The following is a 17818-nucleotide window of genomic DNA, read 5'->3' as shown; positions in this document are numbered from 1 at the left end:
ATCTTTCAAGAGACGCGCGGCAGGGAAGTCTGCGGGGGATAGATTTTATTGCGGCTGCGTTGTGTTTTAAAACCGCCTCTTCAGGTGTCAGCGTGCCTCGCTACGAAACCGGCGACCCGAGTTCGATTCCTAGTTGTGGCCAGAATCTGTCACTAACGCCTGCACAGGTCTTGGTGAACACCCCGGGTGTAGCGGTGACGTAGTCAACGTCGCCACTGGGGAGACAAAGGCGGCCGGGCGTGGTGCTGGCCACCCACCCCCTCGTGTGCCACAGTGCCGGTAGCCTTAGTAGGTGCTGCTCGCTAACAGCACTTGCCCCAGCAGTCTGTTAAGGCTATAGGGGGGGGATCTGTGTCTTTGTGTGTGTGGATTATAAGATAATTAATTAGATGCCAGGGGTCATTTTGTAATAAAGTTCTTTCTAATTAATTCGATGCAAGGGCTCGTTTTGTAATAAAGGTATTTCACCCTCAATGGTGGTAACGCCTTGTGTCTGGCTGAGTGTGTGTCTGGCTGAGTGTGTGGGTGGGTGGCTGGGTGGCTGGGTGGGTGGCTGGGTGGCTGGGTGGGTGGGTGGCTGGCTGAGTGGGTGGGTGGCTGGGTGGGTGGGTGGGTGAGTGTGTGGGTGGGTGGCTGGCTGAGTGTGTGGGTGGGTGGCTGGCTGAGTGTGTGGGTGGGTGGCTGGCTGAGTGTGTGGGTGGGTGGCTGGCTGAATGTGTGGGTGGGTGAGTGTGTGGATGGGTGGCTGGGTGGCTGAGTGTGTGGCTGGGTGAGTGTGTGGATGGGTGGCTGGGTGAGTGTGTGGATGGGTGGCTGGGTGAGTGTGTGGATGGGTGGCTGGGTGAGTGTGTGGATGGGTGGCTGGGTGAGTGTGTGGATGGGTGGCTGGGTGAGTGTGTGGATGGGTGGCTGGGTGAGTGTGTGGATGGGTGGCTGGGTGAGTGTGTGGGTGGCTGGGTGTGTGGGTGGGTGGCTGGGTGGGTGGCTGGGTGTGTGGGTGGGTGAGTGTGTGGCTGGGTGAGTGTGTGAGTGTTTGGCTGGGTGAGTGTGTGGGTGGCTTGGTGAGTGTGGGTGGGTGGCTGGGTGAGTGGGTGGCTGGGTGAGTGAGTGGGTGGGTGAGTGGGTGGCTGGGTGAGTGAGTGGGTGGGTGGGTGGCTGGGTGAGTGGGTGGGTGGCTGGGTGGGTGGGTGGGTGGCTGGGTGAGTGGGTGGGTGGCTGGGTGAGTGGGTGGGTGGCTGGGTGAGTGGGTGGGTGGCTGGGTGAGTGGGTGGGTGGCTGGGTGAGTGGGTGGGTGGCTGGGTGAGTGGGTGGGTGGCTGGGTGAGTGGGTGGGTGGCTGGGTGAGTGGGTGGGTGAGTAGGTGGGTGGGGGGCTGGGTGGGGGGCTGGGTGGGGGGCTGGGTGAGTGGGTGGGTGGGTGGCTGGGTGAGTGGGTGGGTGGCTGAGTGTGCGGGTGGGTGAGTGTGCGGGTGGGTGAGTGTGTGGGTGGGTGGCTGGGTGAGTGTGTGAGTGGGTGGCTGGGTGAGTGTGTGGGTGAGTGTGCGGGTGGGTGGCTGAGTGTCCGGGTGGGTGGCTGAGTGTGTGGGTGGGTGAGTGGGTGGGTGGCTTGGTGAGTGTGTGGCTGGCTGGGTGGGTGAGTGTGTGGATGGGTGGCTGGGTGTGTGGGTGGGTGGCTGGGTGTGTGGGTGGGTGAGTGTTTGGCTGGGTGAGTGTGTGGCTGGGTGAGTGTGTGGCTGGGTGAGTGTGTGGCTGGGTGGGTGGCTGGGTGAGTGTGTGGGTGGCTGGGTGAGTGTGTGGGTGGGTGGGTGGCTGGGTGGGTGGCTGGGTGTGTGGGTGGGTGAGTGTGTGGGTGGGTGGCTTGGTGAGTGTGGGTGGGTGGCTTGGTGAGTGTGTGGGTGGGTGGCTTGGTGAGTGTGGGTGGGTGGCTTGGTGAGTGTGTGGATGGGTGGCTGGGTGTGTGGGTGGGTGGCTGGGTGTGTGGGTGGGTGAGTGTTTGGCTGGGTGAGTGTGTGGGTGGGTGGCTGGGTGAGTGTGTGGCTGGGTGAGTGTGTGGCTGGGTGGGTGGCTGGGTGAGTGTGTGGGTGGCTGGGTGAGTGTGTGGGTGGGTGGGTGGCTGGGTGGGTGGCTGGGTGGGTGGCTGGGTGTGTGGGTGGGTGAGTGTGTGGGTGGGTGGCTTGGTGAGTGTGGGTGGGTGGCTTGGTGAGTGTGTGGGTGGGTGGCTTGGTGAGTGTGGGTGGGTGGCTTGGTGAGTGTGTGACTGGGTGAGTGGGTGGGTGGCTGGGTGAGTGGGTGGGTGGCTGGGTGGCTGGGTGAGTGGGTGGCTGGGTGAGTGAGTGGGTGGGTGAGTGAGTGAGTGGCTGGGTGGGTGGGTGGGTGGCTGGGTGAGTGGGTGGGTGGCTGGGTGAGTGGGTGGGTGGGTGGGTGGCTGGGTGAGTGGGTGGGTGGGTGGGTGGCTGGGTGAGTGGGTGGGTGGGTGGCTGAGTGTGTGGGTGGGTGGCTGGGTGGGTGGCTGGGTGGGTGGCTGGGTGGGTGGCTGGGTGAGTGGGTGGGTGGGTGGCTGAGTGTGTGGGTGGGTGGGTGGGTGGCTGGGTGAGTGTGTGGGTGGGTGGGTGAGTGTGTGGGTGGGTGGGTGGGTGAGTGTGTGGGTGGGTGGCTGGGTGGGTGGGTGGCTGGGTGAGTGAGTGGGTGGGTGGGTGGGTGGCTGGGTGAGTGGGTGGGTGGGTGGCTGGGTGAGTGTGTGGCTGGGTGGGTGGGTGGCTGGGTGGGTGGGTGGGTGGCTGGGTGGGTGGGTGGGTGGGTGGCTGGGTGGGTGGGTGGCTGGGTGAGTGGGTGGGTGGGTGGCTGAGTGTGTGGGTGGGTGGCTGAGTGTGTGGGTGGGTGCTGGGTGAGTGTGTGGCTGGGTGGGTGGGTGGCTGGGTGAGTGGGTGGGTGGGTGGCTGAGTGTGTGGGTGGGTGGCTGAGTGTGTGGGTGGGTGGCTGGGTGGGTGGCTGGGTGGGTGGCTGGGTGAGTGGGTGGGTGGCTGAGTGTGTGGGTGGGTGGGTGGGTGGCTGGGTGAGTGTGTGGGTGGGTGGCTGGGTGAGTGGGTGGCTGGGTGGCTGGGTGAGTGAGTGGGTGGGTGGCTGGGTGAGTGGGTGGGTGGGTGGGTGGGTGGCTGGGTGAGTGGGTGGGTGGGTGGGTGGGTGGCTGGGTGAGTGGGTGGGTGAGTGGGTGGGTGGGTGGGTGGGTGGCTGGGTGAGTGGGTGGGTGGGTGGCTGGGTGAGTGGGTGGGTGGGTGGCTGGGTGAGTGGGTGGGTGGGTGGCTGGGTGAGTGGGTGGGTGGGTGGCTGGGTGAGTGGGTGGGTGGGTGGCTGGGTGAGTGGGTGGGTGGGTGGCTGGGTGAGTGGGTGGGTGGGTGGCTGAGTGTGTGGGTGGGTGGGTGGCTGAGTGTGTGGGTGGGTGGCTGGGTGGGTGGGTGGGTGGGTGGCTGAGTGTGTGGGTGGGTGGCTGGGTGAGTGGGTGGGTGGGTGGCTGGGTGAGTGAGTGGGTGGGTGGGTGGCTGGGTGAGTGGGTGGGTGGGTGGGTGGCTAGGTGAGTGGGTGGGTGGGTGGGTGGCTGGGTGAGTGGGTGGGTGGGTGGCTGGGTGAGTGGGTGGGTGGGTGGCTGGGTGAGTGGGTGGGTGGGTGGCTGGGTGAGTGTGTGGGTGGGTGAGTGGGTGGGTGGCTGGGTGGGTGGCTGGGTGAGTGGGTGGGTGGGGTGGGTGGCTGGGTGAGTGGGTGGGTGGGTGGCTGGGTGAGTGGGTGGGTGGGTGGCTGGGTGAGTGTGTGGGTGGGTGAGTGGGTGGGTGGCTGGGTGGGTGAGTGGGTGGGTGGCTGGGTGGGTGGGTGGCTGAGTGTGTGGGTGGGTGGGTGGCTGAGTGTGTGGGTGGGTGGGTGGCTGAGTGTGTGGGTGGGTGGGTGGCTGAGTGTGTGGGTGGGTGGCTGGGTGGGGTGGCTGGGTGGGTGGCTGGGTGAGTGGGTGGGTGGGTGGCTGAGTGTGTGGGTGGGTGGCTGGGTGAGTGGGTGGGTGGGTGGGTGGGTGGGTGGCTGGGTGAGTGAGTGGGTGGGTGGGTGGCTGGGTGAGTGGGTGGGTGGGTGGGTGGCTAGGTGAGTGGGTGGGTGGGTGGGTGGCTGGGTGAGTGGGTGGGTGGGTGGCTGGGTGAGTGGGTGGGTGGGTGGCTGGGTGAGTGGGTGGGTGGGTGGCTGGGTGAGTGTGTGGGTGGGTGAGTGGGTGGGTGGCTGGGTGGGTGGCTGGGTGAGTGGATGGGTGGGTGGGTGGCTGGGTGAGTGGGTGGCTGGGTGAGTGGGTGGGTGGGTGGCTGGGTGAGTGTGTGGGTGGGTGAGTGGGTGGGTGGCTGGGTGGGTGGCTGGGTGGGTGGCTGAGTGTGTGGGTGGGTGGGTGGCTGAGTGTGTGGGTGGGTGGCTGAGTGTGTGGGTGGGTGGCTGGGTGGGTGGCTGGGTGGGTGGCTGGGTGAGTGGGTGGGTGGGTGGGTGGCTGAGTGTGTGGGTGGGTGGGTGGGTGGCTGGGTGAGTGTGTGGGTGGGTGGCTGGGTGAGTGGGGTGGGGTGGGTGGCTGGGTGAGTGGGTGGGTGGCTGGGTGAGTGTGTGGGTGGGTGAGTGGGTGGGTGGCTGGGTGGGTGGCTGGGTGAGTGGGTGGGTGGGGTGGGTGGCTGGGTGAGTGGGTGGGTGGCTGGGTGAGTGGGTGGGTGGGTGGCTGGGTGAGTGGGTGGGTGGGTGGCTGGGTGAGTGTGTGGGTGGGTGAGTGGGTGGGTGGCTGGGTGGCTGGGTGGGTGGGTGGCTGGGTGGGTGGGTGGCTGGGTGAGTGGGTGGGTGGGTGGCTGAGTGTGTGGGTGGGTGGGTGGCTGAGTGTGTGGGTGGGTGGCTGGGTGGGTGGGTGGCTGGGTGAGTGGGTGGGTGGGTGGCTGAGTGTGTGGGTGGCTGAGTGTGTGGGTGGGTGGGTGGGTGGCTGGGTGAGTGTGTGGGTGGCTGGGTGAGTGGGTGGGTGGGTGGCTGGGTGAGTGAGTGGGTGGGTGGGTGGGTGGCTGGGTGAGTGAGTGGGTGGGTGGGTGGCTGGGTGAGTGGGTGGATGGGTGGGTGGCTGGGTGAGTGGGTGGGTGGGTGGCTGGGTGAGTGGGTGGGTGGGTGGCTGGGTGAGTGTGTGGGTGGGTGGGTGAGTGGGTGGGTGGCTGGGTGAGTGGGTGGGTGGCTGGGTGGGTGGCTGGGTGAGTGGGTGGGTGAGTGGGTGGGTGGGTGGCTGGGTGAGTGGGTGGGTGGGTGTCTGGGTGAGTGGGTGGGTGGGTGGCTGGGTGAGTGTGTGGGTGGGTGGGTGAGTGGGTGGGTGGCTGGGTGAGTGGGTGGGTGGCTGGGTGGCTGGGTGAGTGGGTGGGTGGCTGGGTGGGTGGCTGGGTGAGTGGGTGGGTGAGTGGGTGGGTGGGTGGCTGGGTGAGTGGGTGGGTGGGTGGCTGGGTGAGTGGGTGGGTGGGTGGCTGGGTGAGTGTGTGGGTGGGTGAGTGGGTGGGTGAGTGTGTGGGTGGCTGGGTGGCTGGGTGGGTGGGTGGCTGGGTGGGTGTATGTACGGGTGGGTGGCCGAGTTGCTGGGTGGTTTAACAACTGGGTAGTTTGGTGTAAGGGAATCGCGGCGTAATGAGCAGCTCAGGAGGCTGTGTGGTTGCCTGGGGGGCGGGCTGTGTGGTTGCCTGGGGGGCGGGCTGGGTTGTTGGGTGGTTGGGCGGCTGGGTTGTGGAGTGGATGAGTGGGCTCCGCTCTCCCGCCCCTCCCCACACCTCCAACCATCGCTCAGTAGTAGAAGCATCCGAATGCGACGGCGATGCAGAACAGCGACTCCTGTGCACACAGAGAGAGGGAGGCGTGTTCACTGTGCGTGTTCACGTGCGTGTTCACGTGCGTGTTCACGTGCGTGTTCACGTGCGTGTTCACGTGCGTGTGGCAATGCTCAAGTGACCCCCAGCTCTGCCTGACAGTGTGCGTGTGTGTGTCATAGGTGCTCGCTAACAGCACTTGCCCAAAAAAGCATGTCAAGGCTATGCGGGGGAGTGCGAGTGTGCGAGTGTGTGCGAGTGTGTGCGTGCGTCTTCCCGCCTGTCTCTGTGCGTCTGCTTGTCTTATCTGTCTGCCTGTGTGCGGTGCGGTGTGGCGACTCACGTTGGAGTACGTGTGTGTGTACGTCTGTATGGTGTGTGCGGTGTGTGTGTGTGTACATGTGTGGGTGTGCGGTGTGTGTGTGTAAATGGGTGGTGTGTGCGGTGTGTGTGTGACTCACGTTGGAGTACGTGTGTGTGTGTACGTACGTGTGTGTGTATGGTGTGTGTCTGTGTGTGTGGTGTGTGTCTGTGTGTGTGGTGTGTGCAGTGTGTGTGTGACTCACGTTGTTGTATGTGTGTGTGGTGTGTGTACGTGTGTGTGTGTCTACGTGTGTGACTCACGTTGTTGTACGTGTGTGCGGTGTGTATGTACGTGTGTGTGCGGTGTGTGTACGTGTGTGGTGTGACTCACGTTGTTGTATGTGTGTGTGTACATGTGTGTACCTGTGTGTGTGTGACTCACGTTGTTGTACGTGTGTGCGTGGTGTGTATGTGTGGTGTGTGTGACTCACGTTGTACGTGTGTGCGGTGTGTGTACATGTGTGTGTGTGTACATGTGTGTGTGTATGTGACTCACGTTGTTGTATGTGTGTGTACGTGTGTGTGTACGTGTGTGTGTGACTCACGTTGTTGTACGTGTGTGTGTGTGTCTACGTGTGTGTGTACGTGTGTGTGTACCTGTGTGTGTGTGTGACTCACGTTGTTGTACGTGTGTGTGTGTGTACGTGTGTGGTAGTGTGTGACTCACGTGTGTGTGACTCACGTGTGTGTGTACGTGTGTGGTGTGACTCACGTTGTTGTACGTGTGTGTACGTGTGTGTACGTGTGTGTATGTGTCTACGTGTGTGTGTGTGGTGTGTGTGTACGGTGTGTGTACGTATGTATGTGACTCACGTTGTTGTACGTGTGTGTGTACGTGTGTGTACGTGTGTGTGTACGTGTGTATGTACGTGTGTGCCTACGTGTGTGTGACTCACGTTGTTGTACGTGTGCATGGTGTGTGTGACTCACGTTGTTGTACGTGTGTGTGTGTGTGACTCACGTTGTTGTACGTGTGCATGGTGTGTGTGACTCACGTTGTTGTACGTGTGTGTGTGTGTGTGACTCACGTTGTTGTACGTGTGCATGGTGTGTGTGACTCACGTTGTTGTACGTGTGCTGTGTGGTGTGTGTGTGTGTACGGTCTGTGTGTGTGTGACTCACGTTGTTGTACGTGTGTGTGTGTGTACGGTGTGTGTGTGTGTGTGTGACTCACGTTGTTGTACGTGTGTGTGTGTGTGTACGGTGTGTGTGTGTGTGTGACTCACGTTGTTGTACGTGTGCTGTGCGTAGTTGTCCGTGTCCGAGTCCCACAGACACCGCGCCACCATCCTGTCCAGGAAGACAAAGATCCCCCGTGTAGCCTCAACAGACTGTAGGGGCAAGTGCTGTTAGCGAGTAGCACCTGTGAAGGCTACCGGCACTGTGGCACACGAGGGGGGTGGGTGGCTACCAGCACCACGCCCGGCCGCCTTTGTCTCCCCAGTGGCGATGTTTACTCCACCACCACTACACCAGGTTCTCGTTTGAGGCCGAGTCGACCTAGGGGAGGCCCAGGGCCGGTTCAGATAATCGTCACCGACGGTGTTGACCGTGAGCGCGGGAATCGAACTCGGGTCGCCGGGTTCGTAGTGCGGCGTAGCGCTAACCACTGCACCACCGCTCCCGGATGACACGGTGGGGGATGGAGGAGGGGGGGGGTGGAGGTGGGGGGGGATGGAGGGGGAGGGATGGAGGGGGGGGGATGGAGGGGGGGGTGGAGGAGGGGGGGGATGGAGGGGGGGGGGATGGAGGGGGGGGTGGAGGGGGGGGGTGGAGGGGGGGGGATGGAGGGGGGGGGATGGAGGGGGGGGTGGAGGAGGGGGGGGATGGAGGGGGGGGGATGGAGGGGGGGGTGGAGGGGGGGGGTGGAGGGGGGGTGTGGAGGGGGGGGGGTGGAGGAGGGGGGGGATGGAGGGGGGGGATGGAGGTGGGGGGGGGATGGAGGGGGGGGGATGGAGGGGGGGGGGATGGAGGGGGGGGGATGGAGGGGGGGGTGAAAACGAGATCACTTTGCCGGGAGGCTCAACCAGGACACGTGGCAAGCTGAGAGCCCTCCGCAAGGCCCTGCTGCACAGACACGGAGTGAGTGAAGAAGGTGGTAAAGTGAAGGAGTGAGTGAGTGAAGGAGGTCGTGAGTGAAGGAGTGAGTGAAGGAGGTAGTGAGTGGGCGAAGGAGTGAGTGAGAGAGTGAAGGAGTGAGTGAAGGAGTGAGGTAGTGAAGGAGATGTGAAGGAGTGAGCAAGCAAGTGAGTGAAGGAGTGAGTGGGCGAGTGAGTGAAAAAGCGAGTGAAGGAGTGAGTGAAGGAGTGAGCAAGGGAATGAAGGAGGTAGTGAGTGAGTGAGTGAATGAGTGAGTGAACATGTGAAGGAGTGAGTGAGTGAAGGAGTGAGTGGGCGAGTGAACGAGCTCGTGAGTGAGTGAATGAGCTCGTGAGTGAAGGAGTTAGTGAGTGAAGGAGTGAGTGAGTGAAGGAAGTGAACGAGCGAGTGAGTGAAGGAGTGAGTGAGTGAATGAGGTAGTGAGTGAATGAGCTCGTGAAGGAGTGAGTGAGTGAGTGAATGAGCTGGTGAGTGATTTGCGTGACCACGGCGTCGCACCTGACGCCCTCTCCCCGTTGCTCCCCGATCACCACCTGCACCACCGTCTTGTAGCGGTCGTAGCCCAGCTCTGAGACACGCGGGGGGAGACACGGGGGGGGGGGGGGAGACACGGGGGGGGGGAGACACGGGGGGGGGGGAGGAGACACGGGGGGGGGGGAGACACGGGGGGGGAGACACGGGGGGGGGGGGAGACACGGGGGGGGAGACACGCGGGGGGGGGGGAGACACGGGGGGGAGACACGGGGGGGAGACACGGGGGGGGAGACATGGGGGGGGAGACACGCGGGGGGAGACACGGGGCGGGAGACACGGGGGTGGGGAGACACGGGGGGGGGGGGGAGACACCGGGGTGGGAGACACGGGGACGACGACACACGGTGAGCGAGTGAGCACCTGAGTGAGTGAGTGAACGTGTGAGCGAGTGAGTGAGTGAGTGAACGAGTTAGTGAACGTGTGAGCGAGTGAGTGGACGTGTGAGCGAGTGAGCACCTGAGTGAGTGAGTGAACGTGTGGAGCGAGTGAGTGAGTGAGTGAGTGAACGAGTTAGTGAACGTGTGAGCGAGTGAGTGAGTGGACGTGTGAGCGAGTGAGCAGCTGAGTGAGTGAACGTGCGAGTGAGTGAACGTGTGAGCGAGTGAGTGAGTGGACGTGTGAGTGAGTGAGTGAGTGGACGTGTGAGCGAGTGAGCAGCTGAGTGAGTGAGTGAACGTTGTGAGCGAGTGAGTGAACGTGTCAGCGAGTGAGCGAGTGAGTGAGTGAAGTGAGCGAGTGAGCGAAGTGAGCGAAGTGAGTGAGTGAACGTAGTGAGCGAGTGAGTTAGTGAGTGAGTGAACGTGTGAGCGAGTGAGTGAGTGAGTGGACGTGTGAGTGAGTGAGTGAGTGGACGTGTGAGCGAGTGAGCAGCTGAGTGAGTGAGTGAACGTGTGTGAGCGAGTGAGTGAACGTGTCAGCGAGTGAGCGAGTGAGCGAAGTGAGCGATGTGAGCGAGTGAGTGAGTGAAAGTGTGAGCGAGTGAGTTAGTGAGTGAGTGAACGTCGTGAGCGAGTGTGCCGAATTAGTGGGCGAGCGGGTGAATGAGCGAGCTGGTGGGTGAGTGAGTCAGTGGCTCAGCAAGCGAACGAGTGGGTGAGTGAATGAGCGAGCTAGTGAGTGGGTGAGTGAGTAGCTCAGCAAGCGAACGAGCGAGTGAGCGAGCTAGTGAGTGGGTGAGTGAATGAGCGAGCTGGTGGGTGAGTGAGTGAGTCAGTGGCTCAGCAAGCGAACGAGCGAGTGAGTGAATGAGCAAGCTGGTGGGTGAGTGAGTGAGTCAGTGGCTCAGCAAAGTGAACGAAGCGGGTGAGTGAATGAGCGAGCTGGTGGGTGAGTGAGTGAGTGGGTGAGTGAATGAGCGAGCTGGTGGGTGAGTGAGTGAGTCAGTGGCTCAGCAAGTGAACGACGTGGGTGAGTGAATGAGCGAGCGAGCTGGTGGGTGAGCGAGTGAATGAGCGAACTGGTGGGTGAGCGAGCGAGTGAGTCAGTAGCTCAGCAAGCGAACAAGTGGGCGAGCGGGTGGGATGACGAGGGTGGACTGGCGAGCGGGCGCTCACCCTTGAGTCGCTCGCGTATAGCGTCGCCCACGGCGCGGGTGAGCGCGGGAGACTCGTCCCCATCGTAATGTTTCCCCTCCAGAGTCTCCTTCAGCACCTGCTGGATGCAGTCACCCACGGTCGCCTTTCGGAACCTAACATATCATCAGTTTCATCATCATCATCATCAGCAGCAGTATCATCATCTCATCATCATCAGTTTCATCATCATAAGCATCATCAGTTTCATCATCATCATCAGTTTCATCATCATCAGTATCATCATCTTCATCATCATAAGCTTCATCAGTTTCATCATCATCATCAGTTTCATCATCATCAGTATCATCATCTTCATCATCATCAGCTTCATCAGTTTCATCATCATCATCAGTTTCATCATCAGCAGTATCATCATCATCATCATCAGCTTCATCAGTTTCATCATCATCATCATCATCAGTTTCATCATCAGCAGTATCATCATCTTCATCATCATCAGCTTCATCAGTTTCATCATCATCAGCTTAATCATCATCATCAGTTTCATCATAATCAGTTTCATCATTTTCATCATCATCAGTTTCATCAGTTTCATCATCAACAGCAGTTTCATCATCAGCAGCAGCATCATCATCATCAGAGATTCATCATCATCATCAGCAGCAGTTTCATCATCAGCAGCAGCATCATCATCAGAGATTCATCATCATCATCAGAGATTCATCATCATCATCAACAGCAGTTTCATCATCAGCAGCAGCATCATCATCAAGAGATTCATCATCATCAGCAGCAGTTTCATCATCAGCAGCAGCATCATCATCAGAGATTCATCATCATCATCAGAGATTCATCATCATCATCAACAGCAGTTTCATCATCAGCAGCAGCATCATCATCAAGAGATTCATCATCATCAGCAGCAGTTTCATCATCAGCAGCAGCATCATCATCAGAGATTCATCATCATCATCAGCAGCAGTTTCATAATCAGCAGCAGTTTCATAATCAGCAGCAGTTTCATCATCATCAGTTTCATCATCATCATCAGCTTCATCACGAGAGGGGGGGAGCCGAGGGTGGGAAGCCGAGGGGGGAGGCGAGGGGGAGTCTAGGGGGGAGGGGGGAGGGGGGAGAGGGAGGGGGGGAGTCGAGGGGGGGGAGCCGAGGGGGGAGGGGGAGGCAGGAGTCGGGGGGGAGGGGGGAGGGGGGAGTCGAGGGGGGAGGGGGAGGGGGGAGGGGGAGGGGGGGAGGGGGGAGGGGGGAGGGGGAGGGGGGAGGGGGAGGGGGGAGGCGAGGGGGGGAGCCAAGGGGGGAGGGGGGGAATCGGGGGGGAGGGGGAGGGGGGAGTCGAGGGGGGGCCGAGGGGGGGCCGAGGGGGGAGGGGGAGGGGGGAGTCGGGGGGGAGGGGGGAGTCGAGGGGGGGGGAGCCGAGGGGGGAGGGGGAGGGGGCAGCCGAGGGAGGAGGGGGGGAGTCGAGGGGGGAGTGAGGGGGAGAGTGAGGGGAGAGTGAGGGGGGGAGTGAGGGGGAGAGTGAGGGGGAGAGTGAGGGGGGAGTGAGGGGGAGAGTGGGGGGAGAGTGAGGGGGAGAGTGAGGGGGGAGTGAGGGGGAGAGTGAGGGGAGAGTGAGGGGGGAGTTAGGGGGGAGTGAGGGGGGAGTGAGGGGAGAGTGAGGGGGGAGTGAGGGGGGAGTGAGGGGGGAGTTAGGGGGGAGTGAGGGGGGAGTGAGGGGAGAGTGAGGGGAGAGTGAGGGGGAGAGTGGGGGGAGAGTGAGGGGAGAGTGAGGGGGGAGTGAGGGGGGAGAGTGAGGGGGGAGTTAGGGGGGAGTGAGGGGGGAGTTAGGGGGGAGTTACGAGGGGAGAGTGAGGGGGGAGTTAGGGGGGAGTGAGGGGGGAGTGAGGGGAGAGTGAGGGGAGAGTGAGGGGGGAGTGAGGGGAGAGTGAGGGGGGAGTTAGGGGAGAGTGAGGGGAGAGTGAGGGGAGTGAGGGGAGAGTGAGGGGGGAGTGAGGGGAGAGTGAGGGGGGGAGTGAGGGGGGAGTGAGGGGGAGAGTGAGGGGAGAGTGAGGGGGGAGTGAGGGGGAGAGTGGGGGGAGAGTGAGGGGGGAGTGAGGGGGAGAGTGGGGGGAGAGTGAGGGGAGAGTGAGGGGGGAGTGAGGGGGAGAGTGAGGGGAGAGTGAGGGGGGAGTTAGGGGGGAGTGAGGGGGGAGTGAGGGGAGAGTGAGGGGGGAGTGAGGGGGGAGTGAGGGGGGAGTTAGGGGGGAGTGAGGGGGGAGTGAGGGGAGAGTGAGGGGAGAGTGAGGGGGAGAGTGGGGGGAGAGTGAGGGGAGAGTGAGGGGGGAGTGAGGGGGAGAGTGAGGGGAGAGTGAGGGGGGAGTTAGGGGGGAGTGAGGGGGGAGTTAGGGGGGAGTGAGGGGAGAGTGAGGGGGGAGTTAGGGGGGAGTGAGGGGGGAGTGAGGGGAGAGTGAGGGGAGAGTGAGGGGGGAGTGAGGGGAGAGTGAGGGGGGGAGTTAGGGGAGAGTGAGGGGAGAGTGAGGGGAGTGAGGGGAGAGTGAGGGGGGAGTGAGGGGAGAGTGAGGGGGGAGTGAGGGGGGAGTGAGGGGGAGAGTGAGGGGAGAGTGAGGGGGGAGTGAGGGGGGAGAGTGAGGGGAGAGTGAGGGGGGAGTTAGGGGGGAGTGAGGGGGGAGTGAGGGGAGAGTGAGGGGAGAGTGAGGGGGGAGTGAGGGGGGAGTGAGGGGGGAGTTAGGGGGGAGTGAGGGGGGAGTGAGGGGAGAGTGAGGGGAGAGTGAGGGGGAGAGTGGGGGGAGAGTGAGGGGAGAGTGAGGGGGGAGTGAGGGGGAGGAGTGAGGGGAGAGTGAGGGGGGAGTTAGGGGGGAGTGAGGGGGGGAGTTAGGGGGGAGTGAGGGGAGAGTGAGGGGGGAGTTAGGGGGGAGTGAGGGGGGAGTGAGGGGAGAGTGAGGGGAGAGTGAGGGGGGAGTGAGGGGGGAGTTAGGGGGGAGTGAGGGGGGAGTTAGGGGGGAGTGAGGGGAGAGTGAGGGGGGAGTTAGGGGAGAGTGAGGGGAGAGTGAGGGGAGTGAGGGGAGAGTGAGGGGGGGAGTGAGGGGGGAGTTTTGCGTCTCTCGCCTGTGCTGGAAGTTGGGCCTCAAGCTGTAGCCGCCCGCAGCCTCAGCCACAGCCGCCATCTTTCGTCGCCTTGACAACGGCGGCGATTCATCAGGCGGGGGAAACGCCCGGTAACTTCAAATTGATTCGATTCCTCTGGGGCTGGAGGGTGCATCGTGCGGTGAACTTTAAACGTCGATTCGATTCCTCTGGGGTTGGGGGGGAAATCGCGCGGGAAACATGAAATATCGATTAGTGGTGCCCCCCCCCCCAACATGCAATGGCGATTCTCCTTAATCGATCCCACTTTTGAGGCGAATCGATTCCCCCCACGCGATTTTAAATGATTTTTGACCCCCCCCCCCTTCGTCACATGACGTCACAAAAAGTCACCCCCCCCTCAAATGTGACGTCACAAAGCTCTGCCCCCCCCCCCAAAAAAATCGCTTTAAACTATTGTCATTGTAGTGCGTATTTAATGTGGCGCTGCACTCTGATGTTGTAGGAGAACACATTTATTACAAAGTCCATTTAATTAAGTAGAACGTGTTGCCTATATTTATTTATAAAGTTGCGCATTTTGATGTGACGTCACATTTCTCACCCCACCCCCCCATCGTCACACATCGTCACAAATATCTGACCCCCTCCCCCCTAGGTGCGTGACGTCATTTATGGACGGCCCCATAGCCTGAGGGAGGGGGGGGGGCTGCTTCACGGGTGACAAAATTTCGGTCACCCTGAGACCGAAACCTCAGCGTGGTAATCGAGAAAGAGAGATTTGTAATCATGGCCAGATACACGATTGTTAGGTTTTTTTCGGTAAAGTCACGTAGGTAAAAAAATTAAATTAAAATTAATAAAAGTAAAATAAAAAGAAAATACAAATTTTTATTTCATTTTTATTTTACTTTTATTAATTTTCACGCATGTAAAAATTTAAAATTAATAAAAGTAAAATAAAAATAAAAAAAATATTTAAAAATTTAAAATTACAATGTATAAAAGTAAATTGAAAATAAAATAAAATTAATTATTTCATTTTTATTTTACTTTTATTCACTTTTATTTAAATTTTTTTTACCTACGTGACTTTACCGAAAATACCTAAGAAAATGAATCCTTGCAGTCACGAAAGGGTACTACGGGTAGCCGGGTATCGGGTAGGGTACGGGTATCGGGTACCCGGTTGCGACCTCTGAGAGAGAGAGAGCAGAGAGGGAGGTCACTGGAGGAGAAGAGCAGAGGGAGAGCGAGCGAAGCCATCGGAGCGAGCGAACGAAGGGACATTGAGTGACGTTGATGGGGAGTTGTGCGTTGGAGAGAACGGAGGGACATTGAGTGACGTTGATGGGGAGTTGTGCGTTGGAGAGAACGGAGGGACATTGAGTGATGTTGATGGGGAGTTGTGCGTTGGAGAGAACGGAGGGACATTGATTGACGGTGATGGGGAGTTGTGAGTTGAAGAGAACGGAGGGACATTGATTGACGTTGATGGGAGTTGTGCGTTGGAGAGAACGGAGGGACATTGAGTGATGTTGATGGGGAGTTGTGAGTTGAAGAGAACGGAGGGACATTGAGTGACGTTGATGGGGAGTTGTGCGTTGGAGAGAACGGAGGGACATTGATGGGGAGTTGTGCGTTGGAGAGAACGGAGGGACATTGAGTGATGTTGATGGGGAGTTGTGCGTTGGAGAGAACGGAGGGACATTGAGTGACGTTGATGGGGAGTTGTGCGTTGGAGAGAACGGAGGGACATTGATTGACGTTGATGGGGAGTTGTGCGTTGGAGAGAACGGAGGGACATTGATTGACGTTGATGGGGAGTTGTGCGTTGGAGAGAACGGAGGGACATTGAGTGACGTTGATGGGGAGTTGTGCGTTGGAGAGAACGGAGGGACATTGATGGGGAGTTGTGCGTTGGAGAGAACGGAGGGACATTGAGTGATGTTGATGGGGAGTTGTGAGTTGAAGAGAACGGAGGGACATTGATTGACGTTGATGGGGAGTTGTGCGTTGGAGAGAACGGAGGGACATTGATGGGGAGTTGTGCGTTGGAGAGAACGGAGGGACATTGAGTGATGTTGATGGGGAGTTGTGCGTTGGAGAGAACGGAGGGACATTGAGTGACGTTGATGGGGAGTTGTGAGTTGAAGAGAACGGAGGGACATTGATTGACGTTGATGGGGAGTTGTGCGTTGGAGAGAACGGAGGGACATTGAGTGACGTTGATGGGGAGTTGTGCGTTGGAGAGAACGGAGGGACATTGAGTGACGTTGATGGGGAGTTGTGAGTTGAAGAGAACGGAGGGACATTGATTGACGTTGATGGGGAGTTGTGCGTTGGAGAGAACGGAGGGACATTGAGTGATGTTGATGGGGAGTTGTGCGTTGGAGAGAACGGAGGGACATTGAGTGACGTTGATGGGGAGTTGTGCGTTGGAGAGAACGGAGGGACATTGAGTGACGTTGATGGGGAGTTGTGCGTTGGAGAGAACGGTGGGACATTGAGTGACGTTGATGGGGAGTTGTGCGTTGGAGAGAACGGAGGGACGTTGAGTGATGTTGATGGGGAGTTGTGCGTTGGAAAGAACGGAGGGACATTGAGTGACGTTGATGGGGAGTTGTGAGTTGAAGAGAACGGAGGGACATTGAGTGATGTTGATGGGGAGTTGTGCGTTGAAGAGAACGGAGGGACATTGATTGACGTTGATGGGGAGTTGTGCGTTGGAGAGAACGGAGGGACATTGAGTGATGTTGATGGGGAGTTGTGCGTTGAAGAGAACGGAGGGACATTGAGTGATGTTGATGGGGAGTTGTGCGTTGGAGAGAACGGAGGGACATTGAGTGACGTTGATGGGGAGTTGTGCGTTGGAGAGAACGGAGGGACATTGAGTGACGTTGATGGGGAGTTGTGCGTTGGAGAGAACGGAGGGACATTGAGTGATGTTGATGGGGAGTTGTGCGTTGGAGAGAACGGAGGGACATTGAGTGACGTTGATGGGGAGTTGTGCGTTGGAGAGAACGGAGGGACATTGAGTGACGTTGATGGGGAGTTGTGCGTTGGAGAGAACGGTGGGACATTGAGTGATGTTGATGGGGAGTTGTGCGTTGGAGAGAACGGAGGGACATTGAGTGATGTTGATGGGGAGTTGTGCGTTGGAGAGAACGGAGGGACATTGAGTGACGTTGATGGGGAGTTGTGCGTTGGAGAGAACGGAGGGACATTGAGTGACGTTGATGGGGAGTTGTGCGTTGGAGAGAACGGAGGGACATTGAGTGACGTTGATGGGGAGTTGTGCGTTGGAGAGAACGGAGGGACATTGAGTGACGTTGATGGGGAGTTGTGCGTTGGAGAGAACGGTGGGACATTGAGTGATGTTGATGGGGAGTTGTGCGTTGGAGAGAACGGTGGGACATTGAGTGACGTTGATGGGGAGTTGTGCGTTGGAGAGAACGGTGGGACATTGAGTGACGTTGATGGGGAGTTGTGCATTGGAGAGAACGGAGGGACATTGAGTGATGTTGATGGGGAGTTGTGCGTTGGAGAGAACGGAGGGACATTGAGTGATGTTGATGGGGAGTTGTGAGTTGAAGAGAACGGAGGGACATTGAGTGACGTTGATGGGGAGTTGTGCGTTGGAGAGAACGGAGGGGACATTGAGTGACGTTGATGGGGAGTTGTGCGTTGGAGAGAACGGAGGGACATTGAGTGACGTTGATGGGGAGTTGTGAGTTGGAGAGAACGGAGGGACATTGAGTGACGTTGATGGGGAGTTGTGAGTTGAAGAGAACGGAGGGACATTGAGTGATGTTGATGGGGAGTTGTGCGTTGAAGAGAACGGAGGGACATTGATTGACGTTGATGGGGAGTTGTGCGTTGGAGAGAACGGAGGGACATTGAGTGATGTTGATGGGGAGTTGTGCGTTGAAGAGAACGGAGGGACATTGAGTGATGTTGATGGGGAGTTGTGCGTTGGAGAGAACGGAGGGACATTGAGTGACGTTGATGGGGAGTTGTGAGTTGAAGAGAACGGAGGGACATTGAGTGATGTTGATGGGGAGTTGTGCGTTGAAGAGAACGGAGGGACATTGATTGACGTTGATGGGGAGTTGTGCGTTGGAGAGAACGGAGGGACATTGAGTGATGTTGATGGGGAGTTGTGCGTTGAAGAGAACGGAGGGACATTGAGTGATGTTGATGGGGAGTTGTGCGTTGGAGAGAACGGAGGGACATTGAGTGACGTTGATGGGGAGTTGTGCGTTGGAGAGAACGGAGGGACATTGAGTGACGTTGATGGGGAGTTGTGCGTTGGAGAGAACGGAGGGACATTGAGTGATGTTGATGGGGAGTTG

The 17818-nt window shown here is 59.4% G+C and overlaps 1 protein-coding gene and 1 long non-coding RNA gene across 2 annotated transcripts in view; both read right to left on the bottom strand.

Annotated features, from left to right (window-relative positions):
• Positions 1–17818, bottom strand: part of LOC144952421 (uncharacterized) — a 224979-nt gene that overhangs the window by 69596 nt on the left and 137565 nt on the right. The window lies entirely within an intron of this gene.
• DYNLT2B (dynein light chain Tctex-type 2B) lies at positions 5510–13593 on the bottom strand. Its single transcript, XM_078882815.1, has 5 exons — positions 13485–13593; positions 10383–10516; positions 8794–8863; positions 7422–7485; positions 5510–5857 (listed from the first exon to the last, which is right to left on the bottom strand). Exons 1-5 carry the CDS (start codon positions 13541–13543, stop codon positions 5810–5812), a joined length of 375 nt encoding a protein of 124 aa, XP_078738941.1. The 5' UTR covers positions 13544–13593; the 3' UTR covers positions 5510–5809.

The sequence above is a fragment of the Lampetra fluviatilis genome, chromosome 67 (assembly GCF_964198595.1).
Source record: "Lampetra fluviatilis chromosome 67, kcLamFluv1.1, whole genome shotgun sequence".
Lineage (NCBI taxonomy): Eukaryota > Metazoa > Chordata > Hyperoartia > Petromyzontiformes > Petromyzontidae > Lampetra > Lampetra fluviatilis.
Note: the sequence above shows the minus strand (reverse complement) of the source record. Positions and strands in the feature narration are given on the sequence as shown.

Excerpts from the sequence above, each read along its gene's own strand:
- DYNLT2B (XM_078882815.1), bottom strand. The coding sequence starts at position 13,543 with ATGGCGGCTGTGGCTGAGGCTGCGGGCGGCTACAGCTTGAGGCCCAAC. Across the intron at positions 10,517-13,484 it reads AGGCCCAACTTCCAGCACAG|GTTCCGAAAGGCGACCGTGG; the intron begins GCGAGAGACGCA and ends ATGATATGTTAG. Across the intron at positions 7,486-8,793 it reads CAACGGGGAGAGGGCGTCAG|GATGGTGGCGCGGTGTCTGT; the intron begins GTGCGACGCCGT and ends CTTCCTGGACAG.